The sequence below is a fragment of the Rattus norvegicus genome, chromosome 10 (assembly GCF_036323735.1).
Source record: "Rattus norvegicus strain BN/NHsdMcwi chromosome 10, GRCr8, whole genome shotgun sequence".
NCBI lineage: Eukaryota > Metazoa > Chordata > Mammalia > Rodentia > Muridae > Rattus > Rattus norvegicus.
In genome coordinates, this window is record NC_086028.1 from 5654288 (window position 1) to 5676021 (window position 21734).

The 21734-nt window shown below is 51.0% G+C and overlaps 1 protein-coding gene across 5 annotated transcripts in view; it reads right to left on the bottom strand.

Annotated features, from left to right (window-relative positions):
• Ciita (class II, major histocompatibility complex, transactivator) overlaps nt 1-21734 on the bottom strand; it is a 47540-nt gene that overhangs the window by 7434 nt on the left and 18372 nt on the right. For 4 of the 5 annotated variants that reach the window (XM_006245738.5, NM_053529.2, NM_001270803.1 and 1 more), the window contains exons 2-14: nt 19406-19552; nt 19100-19195; nt 17012-17074; nt 16798-16878; nt 14469-14513; nt 13879-14013; nt 12130-12294; nt 11450-11518; nt 8533-10174; nt 7583-7741; nt 6432-6503; nt 2780-2860; nt 1994-2086 (exon numbers count right to left, since the gene is read on the bottom strand). In XM_006245738.5, the coding sequence (XP_006245800.1) occupies nt 1994-2086; nt 2780-2860; nt 6432-6503; nt 7583-7741; nt 8533-10174; nt 11450-11518; nt 12130-12294; nt 13879-14013; nt 14469-14513; nt 16798-16878; nt 17012-17074; nt 19100-19195; nt 19406-19552 (2848 nt within the window). Of the gene's footprint in view, nt 1-1993; nt 2087-2779; nt 2861-6431; nt 6504-7582; nt 7742-8532; nt 10175-11449; nt 11519-12129; nt 12295-13878; nt 14014-14468; nt 14514-16797; nt 16879-17011; nt 17075-19099; nt 19196-19405; nt 19553-21734 lie in introns of those variants that run through there. The other variant, XM_039087000.1, reaches the window with a different exon arrangement.

The window sequence follows — 21734 nt, forward strand, 5'->3', positions numbered from 1 at the left end:
CCCAGGGCCTTGCACTTGCTAGGCAAGCACTCTACCACTGAGCTAAATCCCCAACCCCGACAGATATTTTTAAATGTTTTGTTTGTTTGTTTTGTTGTAGGAATTGAACCCAGGGCCTTCCATGTGCTAGATAGTTTGCTTTACCATTGGTATGTTCTCAGTGCTTTTATATATTATTATTATTATTATTATTATTATTATTATTATTATTGTGGAGTTGTGAATTAGAACTCCTGGAAAGACTGTCTGCAGAGACTGACGGATTGTGGAGAGGTTGGAAGAGGCCCGAAAACAGCCAGTCCTTGCCCACCTCCGTGTCAGAACTAGTATCCTGTGGCTGGTGGATAAAAACCTCTTGGATCTGTTAACTTAGCTGACCGCTGGCTTCCACCAGTCCAAAAGCTAAGAATGTCATCAGATGACGTCTTGGACCTGTAGAAAAGCTTCCCCTGCTTGATGTACTTGCTTCTCCAATGTTCCTACCAATATATGTTCATTTTGTTTTGTTTTGTTTTTCCCAGACAGGCTTTCTCTGTAGACCAGGCTGTCCTCAAACTCACAGAAATCCACCTGCCTGTCTCCCAAGTGCTGAGATTAAAGGCATGCACTACCGTTGCCTGGCCCTGCCAATGTATTTTAAACTTGCTGAATTTATGACTGACTTTGTTCTGTAAAACTATGAAACTTCATGAAACTGTCTCCATGTTGGAACGTGGAGTCTGGGGTGACCTAGATTTGTGTTTCTGAACCATGGTCACTCAAAACTGCTCTCAAGTAAAGGCTTAACCACTTTCAGGATGAGAGCCATGTTTCTGCATTGACACACTTTTACATGAACTCTGGAGACTGAACTCAGATCTCCCTATGTGTGCAGCAAGTCTTCACCCTCTGAGGCGTCTTCTTGGCCCCTTCTACATTTTCGTTTTTATTCTGAGACAAGGTGTCATTATGTAGCCCAGGCTGGCCTTGAACTCAAAGATCTTCCTGCTCCAGTCTCTCCAGGGCTGGGATCACAGGTGTATGCACCTGTGTTCGTTGGGATGCCATGCCCACCTCCTGCACACCTATTCCACCTCAACTCCCCAAAGCTTAGAATGATTAAAGACAGCTCCCACCGCACGTGCTTCACCGCTAAACCCCAACCTGTCCCCCCTCTTCCAATATCCCGGAAGAGTTTTCATGCATTCAACTTTTATTACAGTGCGTCTTATTTTGATACTTTTTCCTCTTTCTCTTTTTGTGGTCACAAACACAGAGGAACAGTGTGCAGGGGTTGCTTGGTTCTCTCTTTCCACCATGTAGGTCCCGAGGATGGAACTCGAATATTCAAGCTTAGCAGCAACCACCTCCACTGACTAAACCGACCTGCCGGCCCCTCCCCTACCATCTGGTTTTTGAGACTTAGTCACAGGATGGCCTTAAACTTGTAGTTATCCCACTGTCTCAGCCTCCCCCGAGCTACTATGGCTTATTTATTTGCTTGCTTCTGGTTTATAAATGTGAAGAGGCCTGAGGTCTGGGAGCAGGATCTTTGGGGTCTCCACTGTTGCCCAGGATAGCAAGGCTTCCTTACGTCTTTGTTCACTAAACCAATAAATGAGGTCTGGAGAGATCGCTCAATAGAGTGCTTGTCTCCCAGTCTAGTTCGATCCCTAGAACCCACACAGAAAGCCAGGCATGTTGGTCATGCCTGTACTCCCAGCACTGGTGAGGTGGAGACATGTGGAACCCGGGGACTCACTGGCTGGATAACCTGGCATAACTGGAAAGTTCCAAGCCAGAGAGAGACCATGTCTTAAAGAGGCAGCCAGTATCCCTGAGGTGGCCCCCTGCACCGTACAAACACTAGGAGAACACAGAAGAGATAAGCAGTGACTGAACAGAACAGCGCATGACCTAGAACAGAATGAGTGAGTGGAGGATGGAGAGACGACGGGACGCAGGGTGGGCTGGAGAAAGGCGCTATACCAGGAGGCAGGGCCAGCGTACTCACTTGAGCGTCTCCAGGGCCTTCAGCTGAGGGAAGGTGGCTGAGAGCTTCGACACACCCTTGTCCCCGATCTTGTTCTCGCTAAGTGAGTCCAGGCTGCAGGTGGGATCAGGGAGCAGCCATTTATCTTGTGAGCCCAGGTCGGCATCCTCCAGCCCTGGCCCTCCTCTCTGAGCTTATGGGAGCTGGCCTGAACGAGCCACCTGGGGGCGCCATTCAGCTGGCCACACACCATGGACTAGCCCTGCTTGGCTTCCTAGGAGCCTACTGAGCTGGTGGGCTCCCCTAACCTCTTGGAACCTCAGCTACAGCGCAGCTCCCTGCTCCCACTCGTCCGACTTTTGTGCTTTCTAAGAGCAGCGAAGGAGGGGGTTGTGTGGGAAAAAGAATTTCAAAGCTTGCAAAACTCCAAACTTTTTTTTTTTGGTTCTTTTTTTTTTTTTTTTTTTTTTTTTTTTTTCGGAGCTGGGGACCGAACCCAGGGCCTTGCGCTTCCTAGGCAAGCGCTCTACCACTGAGCTAAATCCCCAGCCCCACCAAACTTTTTTTTTTTAATCTGGGGAGTCCCATTCTCTGTCCCTTCCCTGTACTAGGGGTCATAAGTCCCCATGGTGGAGTCATCTGGCTCCCACACAGTCTCTCCACTGAGGAAACTGTGGGGAAGGGATGAGAAGGGAAGGAAAAGGAGAAAGACTCCCCATGCACCCTGGGGGCATCAGGCAGAGGGTAGAGGAGGCCCCCAGGGCTCGTCAGGGTGCAGGGTGGAAACTTTCAGGGTCTGTAACTTACTCCAGGTGCTGCAGGGAAGAGAATGCTGGAAGGATCTTGGCCAGTGTGGGGAAAGCCTGCGGGCCCAAGACGGGGCCCAATCTAGGAAGCAATCGACGATGGCAGAGGTCAGACAGTGGAGTGCAAATAGGAAGAACAATCTGAGGCTCCTTCTCTGACTCCCCGGCTTCTTATCCCTGGGAGACTCCCACTTCACTTTCTGCTTTCAGCAGTAAATCTGTCCTCACTGCTGCTGATACCCACCCACACGTGCTCACCCTTGCCCAGTGAAGAGGCCCCCCCACACCGGCCAAGGACTATACCTAGGGTCACACCAGATCACCTGCCCCTGCATTTTTAAATATCTACCCCCCCCTTCTCCCCCTTTCCCTTTCCCTCTCCCCCTTTCCCCCTCCCCTCCCCCTCCTCCTCGTGTGTGTGTGTGTGTGTGTGTGTGTGTGTGTGTGTGTGTGTGTGTGTGCGTGTGCGCGCGCGCGAGCACACAGATCCAGAGGCCACTGAACCTGCAACTCACTAGTTCAGTACACTGGGAAAATCTCATCTCTCCCCCAGTGCTAGGACACCCCTTGCATAAAGCCAGCCAAAGAAAGTGGCTCCTGGTCTAGACCACAATGTGTCCAGGAGGCACACTCCAGGCAGGGAAGAAGTCTAGGATCTTCATCAGTGTGGGGAAAGCCTGGAGACCCAAGATGGGACCCAACCCCGTTCTGGATCATCCATGAGCTTTCCCACTCAGTCACTGCTTATGAAAGATGAGAAATGCTACAGACAGACTCACTGTGGGGAGGTTCAGGGAGGGTCTTGGAACACTGAGGTCAGTAGGGTCAAAGTGCCTGCACCCATCCTGGGGACCTGAATTTTGTCCCTGAGACTGGCATGGTAGAAAAAACCAACTCTTGCAAATTGTGCTCTAACCTCCACAGCACGGCACACCCACACACATAGAGGCAAATAAATGAGCAACAAACAAACAGACAGACAAACAGAGGAAACTGAGGGCCAGGGTGGCATTCAGGGCAGGGGCACTGCCATGCAGAGGCCTGGGGCTGGGTCTTGATTCAGGAAAAAGCCAGAAGTGGGAGCATAGGGAAGCCCTCGAGCCTAGGACCCCAACCCATGTATAAACTGACTTCGAACCAGATCTCCTGCCTCTACCACTAGATGCTGGGACAGAAGATGTGTGCCCCGTGCCCAGTGTAGGTAGAGCTGAGAACCGAACCAGGGCTTTACGGATATCAGGACGCATTCTGCCAGCTGAGCCACATGTACACACCTCACCTACACACGTGAGAGTTTTTTAAGTGGACTCATCAGACAGTCAAAGAGGCCTTCAGGGTGGGGAACATGGGGGTGGCTGCAATAGACACCCCAGAATAGCCCTTTGTTTCCTTCCTTTCTTCCTCAGAACTGTCTCAAGCTTCCAGTGTGTAGGTGGTTGTTGGCCTGGCTCTAGCCTGTTCCACTCTGCAGCCTCTGGTACCCAGAGTGCAGTTCCGATCACCGGGGAGGGGCTTTTTAAGCTGAAAATAATTCAACACCAGAAAACACCCTGTGGCTGTCTTCAGACATTTCCTCTTTCAGCAATATTTTTACCTCTGTACATATCTGGCATCTTATGTCCTGTTGAAAACAACAGAAACTTGGTTATCTATGTGTGTGGGGGGGTGGGGGGGTGGGGGAGATGCTGGGAAGCTGGTGGCAAGTGTGTGACCAGATGGGACTGCAGGCAAATCACCAGTATTGGCAAGCCTCAGTTTCCAAATATGTCTTCCAGGGCATCTCTTCTCATGGAGGGGACTTTATGTAAAATACCCTGAGGATCTAGCGGTGGCTCTCTTTGTTTTGACACAGGGTTTACCTGGCTGGAGTGATCTTGTCTCTAACAGGACCAAACACTGACACTTTGTTAGTCAACCAGGCAAGCTAACCTGATATTTGCAACACCGAAGAAACCATTCTCTCGGTCTCACTGTGCCCATGACTGTCTAAGATATGAAGTGAAATGATTTACAGTCTGTGAGCTGTGTTAAAGCTGGGCGGTGGAGCGGGTGTGCAATCCTGGAGAGGTACTCAGCCAGGCTGAGGCAAGGAGGAGCAAGTCCAAGGCTAGACTAAATATTAAAACCCCCCTTCAAAATTATATATATGGGCTGGGAACGTAGCTGAATTGCAGAGTGTCTGCCTAGCATGCACAAAGCTTTGGGCTCTATCCCTTGCACTGCATAAGCCGGGCACAGCAGACTATGCTTATCACCCTAGCATTGGGAAGTAGAGGCAGGAAGTTAGAAGTTCAAGGTTATATAGCTTGGCCCTGTTTATATAGCAAGTCTGAAGCCAGCCTGGAGTATAAGCAAACAAGCAAACACACGGGTAGGGATGCACCTCAGAGGTAGAGTGCTTGACAGGTATGTACAAGGCCCAACCCTCAGCTCAACCCTCAGCCCTGGGGGAAAACGTTCAGGCAGCCAGACTTAAACATAACTCTTGGGGCTCTTCAGGGCCAGTGTACTAGAGTGCAGCAGCTCCGTTAGAGCCCAGGAGCCCTCTTCTCTCTAGAACTTTCTTTATCCCATCTCTATTCCCACTGCCCTGGCGGCACCGCCCAGGATGGTAGACCCCTGGCCTGGCTACACAGTTTGCTGGGATGGAGTGCTTCCACAGCATGCAAGACTCTCAGTGCCCAAGCAGATCACAAGGGCAAGCTGGCCTAGCCCACTGGAGCTACACACTCAGATTTCTTAGGAAGGATCCTTCCTGTCAAGGAAAGACCCAGGTAAGCAAGAGGCAGATGGGGTCTGAGCGTGCACACAACTGGGAACCCTAGTAAGTCTGTCTACTCAGCAGCCAGGCTGGGCCAAGGCTAGCCTGTGGTAAAGACACCCAAGTTCATACATGCATTTCCCCTGAGGAATACATGTGGCCAGGGGAGTGACCAGCCCAGAAACAAGACAGGGTGCAGTTCCTAGCTCAGCAGAGAAAGAACTCAAACTGAGGTGAGAGAATACCCTTCTGTGTGAGACCATGGTCTGGGACACGCTGGGCTCTTGACTCCGTATGTATTCCTCCAAGGCTTCCTCTCCAGCCCCCGTAGGCTTATTCCCAATCTCTCAAACTTCTGTGAAGATGCCACCTCTTCCAGGAAGCTCCCCCAGCCCACCCTGCAAAGGAACTTGCTGGAATAGGTTCATCGTGGACAGCAGCCTCTGATCCTCAACGAGCTTTGTGATGAGCGAATAGCGTGAGCTCTTGCATATGTGCATGTGTGTGTGCATGTGTATGTGTGTATATGTGTGCATGTGTGAGAATGATATATGCACATGCATATGTGTCTGAATGTGTACAAGTGGATGTGTGTGCTATATGTCTGTATAAGGCATGCATGTATGCATATGTGTGTGAGTGTGTTATATGTGTGTGCATGTGTGTGTGCATGTGCATTACCCTGTAATGGCCAACTCTGTTGATTTGAGCATCCCCTGCACTTCCCCAAATAAGCCACACTCCGGAGGTGGAGGCTTCTTTCCCAGTTGTTAAGTGAGAGGGCAGAGATCGTCCGAGCTCTCCCCTCCTGCTCACCATGTCTCTGCCCCAAGATCAGCAAAAATGGAAGTAACAACCTTGGGGCACTGAGGTAATTTTCCCCTTCACTTACGCAAACTCTAGCTTCTTAAGGTCCCGGATGGCAGGAAGATCCTTGGCTGCATCCGCTGAGGGGTTTCTCAGCCTGCAGAGAAAGGGTAAGTAGGTGTAACCCTACTGGTGTGTCCCAGTGTCCACATCCTGCCCCCGGGACTGCCTTCCTTGGGGGCTATTGTTGATCCTAAACTGAGACGAACAACCTCAGGGGCTGAAGAGATAGCTCAGGGGTTAAGTTCACACTGTTCTTGCAGAGAAACAGAGTTTGACTCCTAACTGCCTGTAACTCCAGTCTTGGAATCTGACCCTTTTCTGGACCCCCCCACACGCACGCACGCGCGCACGCACACACACACACACACACACGCATACGCACACCTGCATAATAAAAAACACAATATTTTAAAAAGGAAGATCCTCAGAGCCAGGCAGGGTGGCGTAGACCTACATTACCAGCCTTTTGAAGGCCAGCTTCAACTACATATCCAATTCACCGCAAGCCTGAACCACTTAGTAAGATCCTGTCTCTATATAGAAAATTAAATGGGCTGAGGATGTAGCTTGGTGTTAGAGTATTTACATAGCGTGTGTGTGTGTGTGTGTGTGTGTGTTGTGTGTGTGTGTGTGAGAGAGAGAGAGAGAGAGAGAGACAGAGAGACAGAGAGACAGAGAGACAGAGACAGACAGAGACAGACAGAGACAGACAGACAGAATATGAATATCTCAGGGCTGTATCTGTGTCTGGCTCATGGAGAGACTTGGAGAAAGAGCTCAGCAGCACTTAGGTCTTAGACAATGCCGTCCTTGTCCTTGTGCCCTATCCTCTGCACCTTGGCTCTGTTATGGCTGAAATCATGCTGGCACTATGTCTGCCTGAGGGGCTGGGGAGGGGGATCCCACTAGTTAGTAGGTGCAAAAGGTCTCCTTGTTAGCACCCAGCAGGTAGGTAATCTCCTCATGGCTTCAGCTGTGAAGGTACACGGGGGTGTCAGGTTTAGAATGGGCAAAGGGCAAAGCCAGGGTCCCTGCTTGGGTGGGACTGCAAGTGGAGGGGCTGGGTGGCCAGGTCAGGGCCCTGGGCAGCTCTGTAGTCAGGACATGCATGTGACAGATGGAGTTTGCCTGTACAGTCCGGACCTACCTCTGACCCCTTCCTTGCCTCCTTACCTCTGGGTCTGCACAAGGCTGTCCAGGTCTTCCACATCCTTTGGGGATTTGGCCTTAAATGGCTCAATGGTGAACTTCTCCTCTGCCGCCTGGAGTAGCTGGGTTTCTCCCTGATGCTGTAGGGACTCCCATAATGCCATTGTGTCACTCAAGGAGGCCCTGTGGAGGGAAGGCCTCAGACCCAGGCGCAGCACCAGGGTGAGATCACAAGGAGTGGGGCTCTACAAGGGGACGTCCCACCTCCTGTGAGATCCTTTCCTTAGCTTGATCTCCTCCTTCCATGGTGGCCTTTGCTGGTTCACCTTTCTTAAAAAGGGACACTTTACTTTGGCTGCCAGGATACTCGATGCTAAACGCTGGGCACAACTGTGGCAACTTGAGTAAAATGGGTTTATCACGGATGTGGGAGGAATTTTTCTGGAGATTACCCTGACGTGCTCAAGCATACTGTAAAATGTACTTGAGCTGAATGAAAGAAATTAGACCCTCATCCTGAGAGGGGAGTCCTTGCAGGGCCGTAAGCAGCACTGGATTCTGACCAGATTCATGTTCTGGGACGCTTGCTCTGCTGCCTGAATTCAAAGAGCAGCGAAACAGAGAAGACTGAATGCAGAGAAGCTGGGGGGCAGGGGTTGGGGGCAGGGCTGTGTCTCTGAGCCTGAGAAAATGGTGGCACATGCTGGACTGAAGAACGAAACCAATCTGAATTCAGGCTAGGCTGAGATTCTAGATATATTCCAGTGCCTGGCATACAGCAGGTATTCAAATATCGGTTAGAAGAACGACACACACACCCCCTCCGCAAGGCTAGTGGCAATGGTTACCTTTCTCTGACCCTCAGACTGTCATCCTATTATTGGAGGGGACTATGCTGTACCATCTAATGCTATACCCACGGAATGGGGCTTCCCAGAGTTACAGTCCAGGTCTGCCCTGTGTCCTGCCCACACCTGAAACTGGTGACACAGCTGAGTCCCACGAGGTCTCCCAGTCTGGAGGGCTCGATGCCAGTCTGACGAAGGTCCAAGGAGAAGTCCTGGCTGGCTGTCTCCAAGGCCCTGCCCAGAACATACACATCTGGGGCTGTGAGCCGTGTGCCCAGGAAGGAGAGGTGCCCTGGGAGCTGGTGTGAAACATGCTTCCAAATACCAGGTTCCTGTGTTTCGTGGGCACAGTGTAGCAGCTCCAGCAACCTCCCGGCCCGAAGTGTCCCCAGCTTCAAGCGCTTCAGGTACCTGGTAAGAACCTTCCGTTTCCTATCTGCCACTGCAGCCATTGCAGGCTCCACCAGAGCTCCCAGGCAGTGGGCTCGAGGCTGGAAAACTAAGCCAGCCAGAAAGCGTGGTACGCCCTCCAGCCAGTTGTCATAGGGTCGCTTCTTCCTCGGGGTCAAGGCCAGGTACTGTGGCAGCTCCTTGTCTTTCATCTCATTGCACTGTGCCAGCCACACAGCACCCAGGAAGCACTGTAGCAGAAAACTGGAGAAAGCCAGTTGGGCCTCTGTGGTCTGCTGCATCAAGCCTTGGGCCACAGCCCAGGTCTTCACTTCCACGGATGGAAACTGGGTTTCCTGCAAGGTGCTTTGGTGCCTCCGTCCCAGCTCCCAGGCTAGCTTGGCCAACTCAACTAAGGCTCCAGGAGGACTGTTCTGAGCTGCAGGGCCTAGCAGGCCAACATAGAGTCCTGTGAGTGTGCAAGGTAGCTGGGCCTCTGCGCCCTGATCCAGCAGGGCCTTGGAGAGCTGACACACGGCACTGCACAGAACAGGGCTGTGACTGTGGGTGAGGAGAAAAGGCTGGCCCTCCAGGAGGCCCAGGGCCTTGTCGTGACTCCCTGCTGTCCCTGAGTTCTCAAAGTAGTGCCTCATATAGATCTGGGCCTGTTTCGTAGAGAAGCTGGGCACCTCGAAGATGGCATCTGCCTTGCTCAGGCTCTGAGCCAGGCGGCCCCGGGGCCGGGCTGTGAGGAGCAGGGTGCAGCCTCGCAGCAGCTTACGCTGGAAGAGCCCAGCCAGCAGTCCCCGGAGGGAGCAGGGCTCTGGGGACAGAGGTCCACAGGGTCCATGCAGGAGGCTGTCTTGGGCCTCTAGCTCCTCAAAAGCATCTAGGATGAGCAGAACACGGTCCGGCTGCCTCACAATATGATCAATGACCTCGTCATCCATGGCCAGTGGCTGCAGGTTCGGGGGACAGAGCAGATCCCGCAGGTGGTAGGTGTCCCCAGGGCGATCCAAGCATTGACAGGGGACGTAGAAGACAAAGTCATATTGTGGTAACTGGCCTTGTGCCCAAATGTGGCTCACTGTCCTGGCCCAGTGGCTCTTGCCCTGACCAGCCTTGCCCAGCACAGCGACCACCTGTGTCTCTCGTGATCTCCTGGAGTCGCCGACAACCCGAAGTACCTCGGCCAGACCGCCATGGGCTAGCTGGCGCTCTGTCCAGTCAGGAGTGGCCAGCTCCCTTTCCTGACTCTTGTTGCTACCTCTTTCCAACCTGGCCCGCACCAGCTCCATGGCTACCAGAGGACCACTTGGGCTCCCGGGCAGTGCTTGGTACTTGTCCTGTAGGGAGTGCTGGAACCGCTCCACGGACTCTACAAAGACCAGGGTGAGTCAGAGTGTTAGCGAGTGAGGGGTTGGGAGGCGGCCAGAGCTGTCCTCCTCACTTGTTTTTCCATCTATGGCTCCCTGCTGCCCACTACCAGTTCACTCATTCATCCATACCCTCCCGCTGTCCCAGAGGAATGGAGGATGTTTACTGAGGACAAAACCCAGGGCACATGATCTGCCACCAAACTGCTTCCCAGCCCCTCTGTGACCTGCCGCAACCCTTCGGTTACTCACTAGGCTGGACCGCTCATCCCTATGGGGTTGGGGAGGGGAGCTGGTTATTTGTGGATTCAGCATGTTAAGTGAGAGTAACCAGGCTCAACATATCACATGTTACCTTTCATATGTGGAGCCTGAAACACACACACACACACACACACACACACACACACACACACACACACACCAAACAAACATGATCTACAGCCTTTAAAAAAGACAGTGGGGCTGGTGAGATTGTAGCTGTTGACAGAGTGCTTGCCTAGCACGAATGTCATTTCATAATCAGGAACGCGGTGGTACAGGACTGTAATCCCAGGACTTGGGAGGTAGAGGCGGGAAGATTGGAAGTTCAAAGTTTTCCTCAGCTACATAGCAAGTTGGAAAGAAAGAAAACAGAAGAAAGGAATAAATGAAGGAAGGAGGGAGGGAGGGAAGATGAAGGCAGTAGGCACAGTGTTGAACACCTATAATCTTAGTACTCAAGAGGCTGAGACAATAGGGATGTGAGTTTGAGGCCAACCCGAGTTACAGTCAGCTCAAGGGTGTGAGCCAAACAATGAGAGGCTGTCTCAAAACAAACAAACAAACAAACAAACAAACAAACAAACACTGTCAACAGCAATGCCAAAACCCAAAAACCAACCGACCAAAACCCCGAAAGGTTGAGACTTGGGAGCCCAAATGTCTGAGTTCAAATTTTGGCTCCTCCATTTGTGTGGCTGTGAACACCTGTATGCCCTGCTCTGCCTCAGGGTAGGTCGTCTGTGAAATGGAGGTGACGCTGGGCCTGGGGAGGCTACAATACAAAGCCTAGGGATGTACTCCCTCACCAAAAGCAAGGTCCCTTCCTTCTAGTACTACAGGCTGATGGCGGAACAGATGTTAAACAATGGGGAAGTCAACTGGGTGATACGGGGATGGATTAAACAGTGAAAGAATGAGCAGGAGAGCCCCCGACAAGGGGCTAGCCAGGCACTGCATGAATGAAATGCCTTTTCAACTTTCATGTCAGGACAGAGGGGCCGACTGCCACTCACCTGGCCATTTTGGAAGCTTGATGGAAGGCTCGGGATCCTCTTGGCATGGGGAGGGGGGTGTTGTGTCCTCTGAGGATGGAGAAGTAAGTGTCAAATTAGAGTCTGGGGAGTGCCCATGGACTCCTCCCAGTAGTAGGGCATGCTGAGAGCAAAGATCAGGATACAAGGTTGCCCAAGACTGTGTCTAATATCTCCAGTTTAGCCAGCTGTACTTTAAAAAAATTTTTTAAAACCAATGCTTGAAAGATTATGGCAAGCCAGACATTGCAGTAAGTATAACCCCCAGCTCTCAGGTGGTTAGATAGGAGAATTTCCGCAAATTTATAGTCAACCTAATAGGCATAGATTGGATTGCAGGTCGGTTAGGGATACATAGTGAGACCCTGTCTCCAAACAAATAAAGGCAAAATTCAAAAACATGCTATGTAAGTAACGCCTGGGTCAGAAGGGTCCGCTTTCACGCCCTAAGGATCAACAGGAGGCTTGTGGCTTGAGGTTCTGCTTGCACGGATGGATGTACCCTCAGTCACACTCTCTGCTCCAGTCCTCCCCTGCCCTCCCCCATGATCAGTCATCCATGGGCGTGACTTGCCCAATCTCCTCAGGCAGCTCTGACTGTCTGAGAAATATCCTTCCCCAAGGCCCGTTTCCAACGCCTCTTTCAGGACCCCAGCCCTCACCTGTCTCATTTACACGGGAGGTCAGAGCAGGTTCAGGCATGCCGGGCAGGTCAGCTGTGGATGGCGCGAAGGGGCTGGTGGAGCCAGGCCGGTCTGGGGACTCGGGGAGACTGGGGACAGTGGGGCTGCTTGAAGAGAGTAATTGGTTGACCTGGGGCATCTCACCTACAACAAAGATAAGGAGGATATAACCATTAGGAACACGTCCAGAAACGCACTGGGGTCATCTCTGCCTCAATCACACTTTAGAGTGGGAACTGACTTTTTCCTGGGGTGGGAGAGCACTACATCTGTGTGAAATGCTGACTGACTAGTTAGGACTTTTGTACCTGGGGAGAGCTGGAAGGTTTCAGGTCCAGAGCCGAATTATCTGGGGGAGTCTTTAGCGCCCACCCCACAAACATTAATTGCCCACCTCCGTGTTTAAACTAGCATCCTTAGAACTTAAGGTAAAAATCCTTTTGGGGCTGCACCAGATGCTATTTCCACCAACCCAAAGGCTAAGAATGCCGTCAGGCCGCAGGTGTGGACGCTAGCTGAGGCCCCCCTCTTTGCTGTAATGATGTTTACTCCAAATGTATTTGCAAGATACCTGACTGACAAGTCTCTGCTCTGTCATATAAGACATTCATTTAACTGTTTCCATGTTGGAATGCGGCATTTGAGGCACCCTGAGTCTGTCTGTGTTCTCAGCCGTGGTCACTCATATTTGGCTTGGCAATAAATGATCTCATTGCTCTCGGTTTACTGAGTTTGGGGAGAGAGGGAACCTCCCATTGAAGGCCTCCAGGGTGAAGCTGGGGAGGGAAGTCTGAGCTGCATCCTGTCCCCTTGTGAAGTGGACACAGTGGCTCACAGGGTGCTCAGAGCAGCTGCTCCCTGGCACCTCCACAGTGTGGCCAGTGCTCATGTCCCTACACATTAGAAGTTGCCCCCTTGCTTCTGGGAAACCCTTGTCAAAGGGGGCTATGGGCTTGAGTGGAGGCATCCCCACCTCGTCCCTCAAAGTCCATCCATGCCTTTCTGGTGCTTATTGGCAGCCTCTCTACAGTGGAGCGCCATTGAACTGACCAGAAGACAGGGCGAATTAGAGAGAGCTGTGCACGGACGCACAGCAAACTTCATCCTAGCACGCTGGAAAGAGGGGAGGAGATAGCCAGGTCTCCGGTCTGTTACTGTTCGACTGAATAATGAGTATTACGAATGTCAGAGTTAATAAAAATGAGGGGTTTGTTTGTTTTGTTTTGTTTTGTTTTTAAGGGTTGGAGGATGATGCAGTGCCTAAGAGCATCTACTACTTTCCCAGTGATCCTGATTTGGCTCCCAGCGTCCATGTCAGGATGCTCACTCGAACCTGGGACTCCCACTCCAGAGAGCTCTGTCACCTCTGGCTCCTTCAAGCATTACAGCCATACACTCTGATGTGTGCGTGCACAAATACAAATAAAATAGTTTTTTTAGTGAAGGAAAACTGAGGGAAGAGGAAGTAACAACAGGACTGGCCGCACAGGCAGAGACCACCTTACAGACACTCCCGTTCTTTGTTTGGTTTTTGTTTTTGTTTTTTTTTAATTTTTTATTTTATTTTATTATTTTTTTTTTGAGAAACGAAGATAAAGTTTTGGGGAGAGAGAATTTATGACTAGGTGCTATGTCACAATTGCCAGGGTCTGTAATGGGGAAGGACAAAGTCAGGGATTAAAGAGGAAGGAGAGGCAGGCAGTTTCAATGCTGGGCTCCCACACTCACCGTGGTAGACTAGGACACTGGAGAGCCCTGTGCCAACCCCTGAGATTTGCCAGAGTCCCTGGGGCAGAGTGGTGAAGATCTGGATATGCCCAGCGGGGAGATCCAAATAGTTCAGTGAGGTCCTAGAGGGAGGCACTGAAGGAGACAGAGGCAGTGAGGTGGAATTGCCCACAGCACCCATCTTCCTACTTCTGTTTAGTGATGTGGGGGTGACAGACCAACTCCCTCTCAAGGAGCACTCATTTCTTCAGGAGCAGCAGCCAAGCCTGCCTTGTCTATAGTGGTGTCCCTAGCACCTAGCAGTGTGGCTGGCAGAGACTTGGAGGCCGGCAAGTGGGCAGAGACAGCAGTAGAATTCCCCCAGTGGGGATGTTTCGTCCTCTTTTCTCTCTTCCCCCTTCCTTCCTCCCTCCTTTCCTCCTTCTCCAGGATGCTAGAATCCAATCAGGGCTTTGTTCACAGTAGTCACACACTCTACCTCCGAACGGCTCCCAACCCTGATCGCTGGTGTTCGGTGCTGGCTTATGCTGCATCTGAGGATGGCCCATGCTTCCCTAAACGGGACCCTCTGAACCACCTACCCATCTCACCTAGTTTCCTGTGCTTTGAGTCCATAGCATGCTCTTCTGGGAAGCCTGCAAAGAGAACCCTGAGATCAGTGTCCCTGGGTTGGGATGTCCCCAACCATGGAGATTGCTTGGGTCCCTGCAGGCTATGTGACATTGCCTGAGGAATTGAGAAACAGTGTCCCACTTCTCCCCTATGCCTCGGGGTAGTTCCGGTGCTAGAGCCCAAGTCTTTTTAATAAAGCATCTTGACAGGCAGGTGAGAGTAGGGGAGAGGCAGAGTCACAGATCAGGTGAGGCTAGAGCTACAAAACTACTGGAGCCAACTGCTTTGGGCTCTGCCCAGGTTGCTCCCATAGCCTGCCAGAGAGCCTTAGTACTTCAGCAGCCTGAGTCAGATGTGAAAGACCCAGGATGCTGGAGAGGGACATACAACAGAGGTAATCATAGACTGTAATTTACTGGCAAGGCACCCAAAAAGGATGGGTAGATGGACCAAGGAATCTACCGATGGGTGGAGCAACTCAAGCCAACAGATCCCAATATCAACCATGGAATCCAAGCAGCGGGTATTCTCACAGAGGAACTCTTCCCTTTGCTCGGTGTAGAGGGAGGGAGGGAGGGAGGGAGGGAGGGAGGGAGGGAAGGAGGCATGGATGCTGGTATGGGTGCAGGGAAGGAAAGAAGAGAAGGAAGAAGGGGAGAAGGAGAGAAGGGGAAAGGCCAACTCCCAGAACCAAGTAAAGATGGGAGAGAATGATCCAGGAAGCTGTCTGACACTGACACACTCACCATAGTATGTGTGCTCATACACACAATAGAAAGAAAGCAACTGATCCAGGAAGCTGTCTGACACTGACACACTCACCATAGTATGTGTGCTCATACACACAATAGAAAGAAAGAAACCTGCAAAGCGGAGGAATCGAAGAAGGGAGAGAGGAGAAGACGGGGTGGGGGTGGGGATTTGCAGACAGACCCTTGTGTTCTCCAGCAGCAACCTAGAAATGCCCTCCCACACACAGCAGAGGGCAAAGAGTGAAATAATGTGTGTATATGTGTGTATTTGTATATATGTGCATATGTTTGCGTGTATCTGCATATGTGCACATGTCTATGCATGTGTTTATGTGTAAGTGTGTGTCCATACGTATGTTGATGTGTGTATGTGAGTGGAGTATTCCAACAAAGCTCAAAGAGAGTGGTGGACACAAACTGCCTTCAGGGACAGACGCTAAGGCCAGAAGGGCAGTGGACGCAAACTCTGCCATTGTCTATTCTTAGGACTTCAGATGTTTACAGCACATGCCAGAGTCCCATGCCCACCAGTAAACAAAAAACTGAGGGTGCAGTTTAATGTAGAATGTTTGCCGGGCATGCAAAAGGCCTGGAGAACACACACACACACACACACACACACACACACACACACACACACACACACACACACAAACATATAAGAACAGGAAAGATGGCTCAGTGGTTAAGAAGAGCACCACCTGCTCTCCCACAAGAACCGAATTCGACTCCCAGGACCCACATGACGGCTCACAATCTGTAACTCTTGTTTCGAGGAATCTGATGGCCTCTTCCAGCTTCTGCGGGCACCAAACACTCATGTGTTACACAGACACACAGACAGGCAAAACACCCATAGACGTAAAATAAATACATTTAAAACAGAGAAATAAGCATAAATAAGACAGTGACTTTAGGTGGATGTCTGGTCAGGGAGGGCTTCCTGGAAGAAGTGAGCTAATGGCTTTGAAGGACCCAACTGTGGGAAGGGTGAGAGGAAGGCGTTTCAGGAACAGTGAGGTAGGCTGACAAAGTAGTATCCTTCTGTGATGAGCCAGAAGAGGAAGGTGACAGGCCACACAGGCCTCTCGGAGTGTACCTTATGACAACCAGACGGCCAGCAAGGCAGGGATGCCCTAATCTGCATGAGAAAGCATGTATGAAGCATCTGAAGAGGACAGACTAAGGAGGCAGGAGACAGGGTAGGTGGCTCGGAGGGGTGTAGGTACCTTGTTGAAGTAACATAGCCTATAAACAGCAGATTCAGGATTCCAGCCCAGTCCTGCCTGAGGCCTTACCCACTGCTTAAAGAGATATTCCTCAGAGACCCAAAGGGAAGCAGGGTTCAGTCACTGAGGAAGAGGAATCAAAGCATCCCACATAAATCCTCCAGGGCTCTAGAGCTGTGTGCTTCCTCCCTAAAGGAGCTGTGGCATGGGGGTGTGGTGGGGACGCAGATGGGACTTAATGGAGACAGCTGGGACACAGCAGGCGGCAGACAAAAAGGAAGGAAGATGGACCAGATCTGAGAAAGGGCAGGGAGGGGCTTACTCACGTCTCTTCTGAGGCTTCTCTCCTGATTCTGCAGGGCCCTCTACGTTCTCACCAAAGCCTTCCTCTGGTCCAATGTGCTGTACTTTGGAGAAACACCAGAGACCCACATCACAATCACAGAAAGCTGTCCTTGCTGTGAGGAGTGTGGCTGTCAGCCATGTCTTCAGATCAGGAAGGAATTAAGGCTGAGTTTAGGTCAACTTCCCCCGACTTACTGAAGAGGTCCTTGCTCAGGCCCTCCAGCTGGGTATCCTGGAACACGTACTGATCCAGTTCCGCTGCCAGAGGAGGAAGAACACAGTCAGTCAAAAGGGTTCCCGAGGAGGGCGGTGGTGGTGCACGCCACCGAGGCAGGCAGATCTCTTAGTTCGAGGCCAGCCTGGTCTACAGAGTTCTAGGACAGCCAGGGCTATGTAGAGAGATCCTGTCTTAAAACCAAACAAAGGGCTCCCTGAAGTCTTGCTGGGTGTCTGGCCTCAGGCCAGTAACAGATGGGTCTCTATAAAGGTTGCTGAGTGTACTTTGAATGAATGAACAAACAAGCCTTTCCTGTGCTTTTCTGTCCTATTAGATGGGTAAAGTGTGTGCCCATGAAAATGTCTGTCCTCATAGAGTAGTGCAAAGCAGAGCAGTAATGCTGCTGCCACTGGGGCTGAGTTCAAATTCTGCCTTTATTCTCCACTAGCTCCTGCTGCTGACAGCCTCAGGCTGGTTACTTAATGTTTCTAGTTCTGGTTTCCTCGTCTGAATGAAGAGAACAAAGAGTGGGTACTATCCAGAGGTCTGAAATGGTTGGCTGTATATTTAAAGCATTTGACCCCCGTAGGCATCCATAAATGAAGGTAAATTAAATGAAGTGGTACATGGGTCTGGAGCTAGTGGGAAGACATTTGCATGGCCTGGAACCCACTATGTATCAGTGTGTGAGTGTGTGTGTCTGTGTGAGTGTGTATGTAGTTATGTATGTATGACTTGTGTATGTGTGTGCTCATATGTGTGAGCGTGTGTGTGTCTGTGTGAGTGTGTGTGTACTCGTGTGTGTAGTCATATGTGTGTATGTGTGTGTTTTCATGTGTGTGGGTGTGTATGCTCATATTTGTGTGTGTATACTCATGTGTGTACTTGTGTGTGTGGGTGTTGAGTGTAGTCATGTGTGTGTTGTCATATGTGTATGAGTGTGTGAGTCTGTGTGTATATTCATGTTTGAGTGTGTGTACACTCATGTGTGTGTCAGTGTCTGTATGTCTGTGTGAGTGTGTGTGTACTTATAGGTATGAACGTAAGTGTTTATGTGTGAGTATATGTATACGCATGTGTGTGAGAGTATGAGAGTATGTATGAGTGTGTGTGTGTGTGTGTGTGTGTGTGTGTGTGTGTGTACACACTTCCATGCGCCTGTGCCATGGAATGTGTGTTGAGGTCAGAGGACCACTGGCAGGAGTCAGTTCTCTCTTTCCACTACCTGATTCCTAGGACTTAAATTCAGTTCACCAGGCTCGATGGCAAATGCTGTTGCCCCATGGAGCCATACTGCTGGCCCTGAATCTCTTTTTAAGGCTGGACATGCCTTGCCAAACTGCTCAATTTCAAGCATTTCTTTTTCGTGTTTAAGTCAGGGCTTGGAAGTGCAGAAGTCTTGGCATTGGGTTTTAGAGGCCATCTGACAGCCTTGAGGCCACTTCATCTCTCTCCACCTCAACTTCCTCCTCTGTGAACAGAAGGTTCTCACATCACAGACTTTATCGGCTGCCCCAAGGTATCAGCGTGGTCCTACAGGTGTAGCAACTAACGCGTTGCTGGTGTCGGATGCTACAATGGCAGCTCATTGGCTTAGTGCTGGGGAAGGGTATGTGGTGTGTGCTTTGTGGAAAAGAGGAGCAGAAAATGCAAATGGAAGTGTAGAGCTGGATGGAGTGCATGCCTGTGAACCTACACTTGGAAGGCTGAGGCTGGAGGATTGCCATGAGTTTGAGACTGGCCTGGGATACATAGTTCCAGGACAGCCTGGGCTACAAAAGACCTTGTCTGGAAAACAAAATAAAACAAACCTAACTAGCAAAAAGCATAAAGAAATGGAAAGGAAGCAAGGAAAGTGCTGTAAAAGGACATGGTTGGCTGGGTAGCCAACAGGAAGGGGCCTTCGTCCCTTTAGTCTTTCCCCTCCCCCCCTCCTCCTCCAAGTCCCCTCTCTTCCAGCCCTGGTTGCTGACTCTAGCTGTGATTTTGGTGTGAAGGATCTAGTGAGATTAGCAGAAAAGAACTCTTCTTCTCAGTCCTTTCCCTGGCCTCCGCTGCCTCCTTACCGATATTGGCATAGGCCTCCCGGGTCTCTTCATCCATTTCCATATCCTGCAACAGCTTGCTGAACTGGTCACAGTTGATGGTGTCCATGTCTGTCTCTGCAAGGGGAAAGCCCATAGGGTGGGATGAAACCCGGTGTCTGGGTGGAGGGTGACCCATCTCCGGTTGAGGGTCAGTGCACTTAGCAAGGGCAGGGAGCTGTCCATGGTTCTGACGAGCAGCCAGTGCTTTTCTCCAGCTTGCTAACTGTCTTGTGCCCGCCAGAAGGATGGAGAAGGCCAGGAGAGGCCCCAAGGAACAAGGCCCACCTGAGTTGAGTTCGATCTCTTCCTCCCCAGCAAGGTCCATCTGGTCATAGAGGTGGTAGAGGTGTAGGGGGTCAGCATCACTGTTAAGGAGCTCCAGGTAGCTGCCCTCTGGAGACCCCAGCTCCATGGTGGCACACAGAGTATGGCCTGGGAGGAGAGAGAAGCTCAGACATGTCATTGGATGGTAGGGAAAGGCAGAGAATGAACTTCCACTGCTGCTGAGGGCTGGGGTGGGAGGAGCCCGAGGATAGGAACCAAAGGGCTCCAGACACTAGAGAAGAGTTTGAGTTCATCAGCAAGGCCTTAGGCTCTGTGGACAGGGTCCACGGAGAAGGACTGACCTTCTCTAAGTGTGTGTTTTCTAGAGCATGGGGAGGGTATGTTCCTGTGGAACCTTGAAAGGCCAAGGGTGGCTCTGTGTCATGTGACAGCTACACGGCAGCCTCCAGTCAGAGAACGCTCACCACACTGGCGAGACATCAGAGAAGGGTCTCTTTGCTCCCAGGCTAGATCCTCTCACCGGAATGCACCCACTTTCACTCATGCCCAGATCTCCTCAGGACTTCCTGATGCCTCCAGGACTATGCTTTCTGTGTTTCCACTTGCTCTGATATTGCTTCACAAATCTCTCAAATAGACTTTCTCCTCTGCCAGCAGTTCCAAAAGGGAGGCAGAGACAACCTTGCTCACCCCGTGTGAAGAAGTGTTCTCTTCAGCTGCCCAAGCCCATGGGACTCAAGCCATATGGGGATGAGGAAAGGCGCTGTCCACTGAGCCTCCCCACCCTGTAGCCATGCCAATGAGGGAGTTTCTAGATTGCTTTGATTAAGGAGGGAAGACCCATGCTAAATATGAGCTAAGCACCAGCATTCATCTCTCTCTGCTTCCTGCGTGCAGATGCAGTGTGACTATCTGTGTCACACCCCTGTCATCACACCTTTCTTACACAATGGCCTGGATTTTCAAACGGTGAGCCAAAGCCAATGCTTCCTTAAGCTGCTTTTGTCAAGTACTTTCTCACAGCAGTGAGATAAACAACTCACATGGTGTCCCACCCCAAGCCTGCAACACAAACCAGGCCCTCCTTACACACTGGGACTGTGTGTAGTCAGAACTCCCAGACAGCCTGAGTTCCTGGAAGTGGGTGTCAAGCTTCACACGTGTCACCCTCAGGCTTCCCTTAGATAACTATGTTACTGTCTCTCAGATGAAGGTCCAGGTTAGGGTAGCAGGCCGCATCCTCTGCTACTGCCATTTGAGGAATGAAGATGCACGTGACAAGGCAATTTCCTCTCCTGAGGAAAAGTCTGTGTGCATTGAGGGGGTGCCTTTTGGTGAATGGGCAGTGTTTCTAGAAGGCCTTCTGCAAACTGCCCTTCCCCAGGCTTCCACACCCATTTGAGAAGACGTCTCTGGTGCTTTCTACCATTAGCCCTTTGGGGACATTTCTGTCCCCACTACACTACAGTAGGGGGTTTGGGTTTTGTGAGGTTCCTTTTGTTTTGATTGGGTTAATGATTAGGTTGTGACCTGAAGTGCTCAATGGTTCCAAGATGTCCACAAAATGACAGCATAAAAGTCAAAGTGTTGGCAGGCAGCTCCCCTAGCTGCTGCTGTGTTTCAACATATGAAGATAATGATATTTTATGTGAATGTGTTTGTGTCTGTGCACGTGAGCAAAATGTCCACACATGTCAGAAGAGGGTGTGGTAACCCCTGTGGCTGGAGCTACCGGCAGCTGTGAGCAGCTTGATGTGGACGCTATGCTCTGGAACAGCCACAAGCACCATTAACACCTGAGACATCTTTCTAGCCCCCGTTTGTTGTGTTTTTTTTTAAACAAAACAAAACAATCTGATGCTTTTGCCAGGGTTGTAAGTTGTCAAAGCTGGGGTGTTAGCATTCCTTCTAGGCTCCACCCCACAGTTACCTAGCAACAGCCAGGTATGCCTGGCTTACTATAAAAGGGGTTGTTCCCCCCTCCTCACTCTATTACTCTCTTACTCTGCCCCTTCTCTCCCTACCCCTTTCTTCCTCTCTCCCCTCTCCTCATCCTCCCTCTCTCCATATGTTTCTGGCTCTTCTCTCTCTCCCTCCCTCCCCCGCCCCTGTCTTTCTCTACTCCCTTCCCAACTCCCCTCCCCATGTCCTAAATAAACTCTATCCCATGCTGTATCTGTCAAGTGGCTGGTACTTCAGTGGGAGGGGATGCCTCAGCATGGGTCCTCAGAGGCACCTCTCCCATCCCACCATACCTGTCTCTATCAAACATATCCCTGGGTCTTTCTCTTTTTATAAAATACAACAGCAGGGAGGGAGGTTCTGGTTC